This window comes from Ursus maritimus, assembly GCF_017311325.1.
Source record: "Ursus maritimus isolate PB19 chromosome Y unlocalized genomic scaffold, ASM1731132v1 scaffold_Y12, whole genome shotgun sequence".
NCBI classification, from domain to species: domain Eukaryota; kingdom Metazoa; phylum Chordata; class Mammalia; order Carnivora; family Ursidae; genus Ursus; species Ursus maritimus.
The window spans coordinates 1-5,950 of record NW_024423327.1 but is presented as its reverse complement, the minus strand read 5'-3'; the positions used below and the strand labels follow the sequence as shown (position 1 = coordinate 5,950).

General features: G+C 44.4%; 1 protein-coding gene across 1 annotated transcript in view; it reads right to left on the bottom strand.

Annotated features, from left to right (window-relative positions):
* Window positions 1-5,861, bottom strand: part of LOC103680817 (ubiquitin-like modifier-activating enzyme 1) — a gene marked incomplete at its 5' end in the record, with an annotated part of 12,445 nt that extends 6,584 nt beyond the window's left edge. Inside the window, 11 exons of the mRNA XM_008710294.2 lie at window positions 103-299; window positions 400-565; window positions 2,387-2,542; window positions 2,880-2,960; window positions 3,049-3,153; window positions 3,283-3,459; window positions 3,589-3,735; window positions 3,819-3,916; window positions 5,155-5,287; window positions 5,399-5,489; window positions 5,755-5,861. Of these exons, the coding sequence (XP_008708516.2) occupies window positions 103-299; window positions 400-565; window positions 2,387-2,542; window positions 2,880-2,960; window positions 3,049-3,153; window positions 3,283-3,459; window positions 3,589-3,735; window positions 3,819-3,916; window positions 5,155-5,287; window positions 5,399-5,489; window positions 5,755-5,861 (1,458 nt within the window). The remainder of the gene's footprint in view (window positions 1-102; window positions 300-399; window positions 566-2,386; window positions 2,543-2,879; window positions 2,961-3,048; window positions 3,154-3,282; window positions 3,460-3,588; window positions 3,736-3,818; window positions 3,917-5,154; window positions 5,288-5,398; window positions 5,490-5,754) is intronic.
* Between the last annotated feature and the right edge of the window lie 89 nt (window positions 5,862-5,950).

The following is a 5,950-nucleotide window of genomic DNA, read 5'->3' as shown; positions in this document are numbered from 1 at the left end:
AGGCCACACTGACATTTACATCACCTGAATGACAAGTTTGGTGGCTGAGAGGCTGCTTAAGTGCCGTCTCTTCCACCTCTCCCTCCCTCCAAAAGTAATCACCTGCAATGTGTGTTCGATGGCATTGGGGAAGTTCTTCAGTGTGCAGATGGGGATGGACTTCTCAGGAGGGTCCTGGCTGGAGCTGTAGGACTCTGTCAGGAAGGGGATAACCACCTGCACATTGCCCTTGGTGCCCAGCGTGCCTGACTCCAGCAGTGGTTTACGGTAGTACACGCAGTGGCGGTCCATGTACATGCCTGTGGGAAGATGATAGGTGGTGATAACATTAGGGTAGGGGATATTCCCCAAACAGACACGTATTACCCTGCCCTCATCCTCGCCCGCCTCCAAACTCACGAGTATCCACATTGTCCAGGGCATTGGCAACACCATCGAGGTTCTGGAAGAAGCTGTCGTCATAGATATGCTCTGTGTCAGGGCCAACACAATTCTGATGGCTCATTACCCGGATGTACGGATTTATGTGGCGCACAGCTGCAGCAGCTGTGTCAGATTTCAACTTCTGGGTAGGGATGGAGGAGGAGCTGTCATTCATATGTTCACCTAATAAACATTTACAGAGTTGTTCTGACAACTGATTTATCTAATGATGGGGGCAAGATCTACGCTCNCAGCAGGCTCCCTGGTTTAGCAGTAGTCTGTGACAAATGTCACATGGCTGAGGCTGTGACAAATGGGCCAGGGGGTGAGCAGAAAAGGAACAATAAGACAGGTAGGAGACAACAGATCAGGTATCTGCAAAATTCATTGCTTTTTATACTTAACAGCGTCCAGAGTTGGGATGCCATTACCCAAATAAACCCAAGGTTTTGTACAAATACAAACAGTATCTTCTGAAAGCCCAAGTAAGTCAGCTCACATCCCTCTTTTGCTCCACTAGCTCCCACTTTCACTTAGGGTATGAGTTGGGCTACATTACTTCTACAACCACATCTCCTACCACCATCCCCTCTGAACGGCCGCTCTGTTCCTTAAACATTACAATGAGCTATATTCTAACATCACGGTTTTGCTCAGACTGTTATCTTTACCTGGATTACATTCTCCTCTATCATCCAAGAGTGCTTACATCACTCTTTCCTGGATTACATTCTCCTCTATCATCCAAGTCTTGAGGAAATGCTGCTCTTCCACTGAGGGCTTCTTTTACCACAGTGCAAACCACTCTCCATGACATTCCCTCTCATCCTTGTTTCTCATTTTTCACCGTACTTTGCAACTTCCTAACATCAGCCATACACTTCACTATGGTATTTACTCTTTATTGCAACCATCCTCAAATATAAGCGTCTTAAAAAGAGCTTTTACTAGGTGGGGCTACCGCTACCAATATTTCCTGTATTAGAAATATAAGCTGGCAAAATTTTACATTATTATTAGTTGATCTGAAAATGGAATGATTCCACTACGTAGTACAAATATAAACAGTATGAAAAAAGCAAATTGCATGTACATTTTTGCAAATGTTTTAAGTTATGGAATCTCTTAGAAGGCAGCTGGATTCTCACCTCTACCACATTCAATCTGTTAAATGTACATAGAAGAATATGCAATTTCACACAATATTTTAATAGCATTTTCAGATAATTGTTGGTATTAAAAAAAAATCAAAACCTGAGAAGTGATAGTGTTTTAAAGTGTGGCTGCAAGGTAAAATCTTCAATCTATACCAATATCTACTGGTTTGTTTTGCATTTCAATGGATCTTCAGGTACTGCCCTATTTTGTACCATCCTGCATTTGGTCATTTGGAAAAAAGCAATGTTACTGAGTTGCGGAAGCCTTCCTAGAGTAGCATGGAAATTTTCACCTAACAAAATAAGACAAATAATGTCTTAGTGGTCTTAAAACAATTATGGTCTTGGGAACTTGAGGAAAAGTGCTGTGGATCTCCAGACTTTTCTCACTAGACAAGGGCAGGAAGCTCTCCTTTGTTACTATGTAATGCATTCCAAATATCTAAGGCAGGGCAGAGTAGTAGGATGATAAAATGAAAACAAAAGTCTCTGAGTGGCAAAAATAACACAGAAGACTTCTCAGACTGACCCTTCCACATACCTAGCTTCCATAGTCCTACCAAAGATTGAAAGAGGAAAAAAAGAAAAGAAAAAGTGGGGGTAGGTATAAAATGATGAATTAAATGAAAAGACATGGTAAGTATTCCAATATCTGCTAAAAGACTGAACGGTAGAGAAAAAGAAAGGAGGGGAAAGCAGAAAGAAAGACAGAGGCAAAAAGACCGAAGCTATTAAGATTAATGACAAGAAAGACAGGAGAAAAGAGAGAGAAGCAGCTCACCCACTTACCATGTCCACCTACTCACCGTGACATCCCAGGGCCGGAACAAAAACTGTCGGTTGAGATTGGACTTCTCAATGGTGTCCATGTCAGTAACAGTGACTGCTCCATCCTCCCCACAGCCTAGACCAATCATGGCAAAGTTCTTGAGGAGTTCACAGCCAATGGCCCCTGCACCCACCTGAGAGGTTGCCAAGAAGAGAGACACAGACGGGTTAGGGTGCACGCGCAAAGCAAAGAAACCTATTAGTCGTCACTCCCCCTGAAGATAGTGAGAGAGGGTAAGAGGGTCTAGTACTACATATTCAAATCCTAGAGGCATAAATACCCACTGTCATCAAAGGAAGGAGGCACCAGAGGGGGGACTACAGGCACATATCAGGCTTTCTTGTGGTATAAAGAAAATGGAGAAAGGGAGGAGATGACAATTACCCTCCCTTGAGGGGCAGGAGACTCCAGCAAAGACTGGCCGGAAGCAAGTAAAGATGATGCAGCTGGTGCCCAATGGGATCACTCACCAAGAAGTACTTTTGCTTGCCCAGCTTCTCTTGCAGGTCTGAGCCAAATACAGCCACCTGCCCATCATAACGGTTCTGGCACTGAGTCATGTGAAGGGAGGAGGATGAGAGAAGAGCTGTCTTGCAGAGACCCATAATAATACCTTCCCCGTGGGGCCCCCTCACATACCGGGAGACACTTGTCCTCTGTGAGGGCCTGTTTGTCCTCAGGGAGACACTCAAGGGCATCAAAGTACAGCCACTGCATAACAGGCATAAACTTCCCAGAGCAGGCCTGGGGAGATGGTAAGAAATGGGAGGTCATAGGTGCTTAATGGGAATCCGACCCAGATGGAAAGCCAGGGATGGAATCAGGAAGGCACCTGGCCTGTCTTCAACTCTGCCCTTCTTTACCCACACTGACCTTCATAACTTCCTGAGCAGCCAAGCCCCCAATAAAGGCGTTTATGGGTGCCAGATCCCCAGCAGCCACATATGACAGCTTTCGAATGAGGTCCTCATCCAGGATGTCCTGCTGCACTGCTGGCAGGGCTCGGGCATTCACAGCCTGTGCTAAGGTCACCAGTTCTGTTGCATCCTCCTGGAAGGGCAAACAGAACCAAGAGAGGACCAGTCAGGCCAACTGTGGGGAGAGAGACAGGGAGAGACTAGATGGGAGAACAGGTGAGCTTTGGGCCAAAAATGCTGGCTGGCTTGCCCACTCATCTACCTCATTGTGGGGCCGAGGGGCCCGGCCATGCTGAGCACAGAAGTGGTGCAGGGCCTGGAAGCCAATGTGCAGCTGACCAGGGCGAGAATACTTGGCAAAATCCGTTATCACAAAGTCTGGCTCTGCCAGTGAGGCTGGCAAGGATTTCTGTGGAAAGTGGGATATCAGCACCAGAGAAGTGAAAATCCTAGAGGTGTAGAACCCTATAGCCCACCCCCACACATACTTACAAAGCTGATCTTCTTAGGTACTTTAACCTGACTGACAATACCTCCCCGGATATACTCAGAGAAGCTAGAAGTGTCACAGATACTAAAGGTATAGGGACCTAGGGAAGGAAAAGAATGGAGTATCTGTTACTTCAACCACCAATCCTCCTGTCCCACCACAGAGAATCAATAGCACCACCAAAACAAGAATGAAAAATCCATCCTAACCCGGCTCTACACTAAAACAAACTATTCAAAATACAACACGGAGGGAAAACAAACAAACAGACCCAAAATAAGTCAAGTAGCTTAATATGCATCTGATTGGAGTTTTGGAAAGAGATAATGGGGAGGGAGGAAGTAAGAGAGTAACATTTTGAAAAAAATTATGGCCAATAATTTTCCAAACCTGATACAACTATAAACCCACAAATAATGTAGTTCAATAAACCTAAACAAAAGAAACATGGAGAAAACTACACTACGGTGCATTGTCATGGTCACCCTGTTTATAATTGGTGGTAGAGAAAATAAGCACATTACATACAGGCAAACAAACAAGGAAAAGAATGAAATCACACTTGTGGAAAATAATGGAAGCAAGAAAATACAGCAACATCTTTTAAGCAATAGAAGAGAAAAAACTGTCAATCTAGAATTCTAAAGTCCACAAAAATGTCTTTCAAAAACACAGGCAAAATAGAGATAACTTAAATCACTAAAAAACTAAAAGAATTACCACCAGCAAACCCCATGAGTACAACAAATGGTAAAGGACATCCCTCAGGTAGAAAGAAAACTATACTAGATGTAAAACTGGATAAACAGAAAACAAAAAAATGGTGGCATATGGGTAAAAAAGAATTTATTCTCTTAATTATTTCAAATCTCTTTAAAACAATAACTTTTAAACCCAAGCCAACATATTGAGAAATATGTGACAGACATAAAATATAAATGGGGAACCAGGAATTGGGAATATTCTGTTGTGAGGCTATTTTTTTATACATGAGGTGATAAAGTGTTACTTAGAGACTATATACTAAATACACATCAAGTTCTGTACTATAAATTCCAATGCAAACAAACAAAAAGAGACATAGCCAACAGACTACACAGGAAATAAAACCAAACACCAGTGGCATAAACTTCTGCCTCTATAGTTCAGTTCATGTCTATTTGGAAAGGTCCCATGGACACATCTCTCCTAAGTCTTAGCTCAGGTTTCGAAAGGCATCTCCTCTTGGCTTTTGGTCTAATTCATATTACAGTTATGTGTCACATTTTTGCCTCTGGAACAGCCTACAGCTCTCCCTTTGGTCCAGGCAATCATTTCTTGTCCCCAGCCTTAACATACCCAGGACTTTGATCTCTATGGGGTAGGTGCCGTTGAGTTCATGCATGCCTTGGACTTCTGTGAAGGAGACAAAGTCGCCGCTCTCAAATCCATGCCGGGCCTCATCCAGGCAGGTGACAACACCAGGGCTATCCTAGTTGGAAGAGAAGTAAGCCTCAAAGGTAGGCTCAGGCTATCATGAGGAGACAGGGAGAATTACTGCTGCCCACCTGCCTGCCAGAACCCTTGGGGCTGATCTCCTTACCTTTGTAACCATAGATACCATAGCACTGAGCGGCTGCTCCCCATTGGAATCTGTAAGGATCATTTCCTCTCCAAAGTCACAAAACAACTGCCTGTAGGAGACAACAGGACTAGAGCCTAACACCCATGCATGCAGGTACTCTATGTGTCCTTCAAGATGCAGTGAATAACTGCTAAGCAAACTCAGCCCCTTACTGCTGGCAATCAGATGGCAGTCATGCCAAATGGGGAAAGCTAAATGTACAGAATCAAAACTTAGGCTTGGGTTGGCTGGAAACAGAATGAATTCAGTGGGAGCAAAAGGATCTTGCCTGGGCCTGGCAAGTGCTTGGGAGAAAGTGAGAGGCAGGCACTCACCCAAATAGGCCTCGTGTGTCTGCCACGACCAGCTTGATTCCACGGCTATGACAGAACTCACCCACCTGCAGCTGGTCCTCCAAGGGAGAATTGGTGAGGACCACCACCTATACAGAGAAGGAAGCTCACATACAAAGGCTTAGCAGTGGGGTGCAGAGAGTTAAGAAAATAAAAGAGAAATGCTGACTGGGGTCGG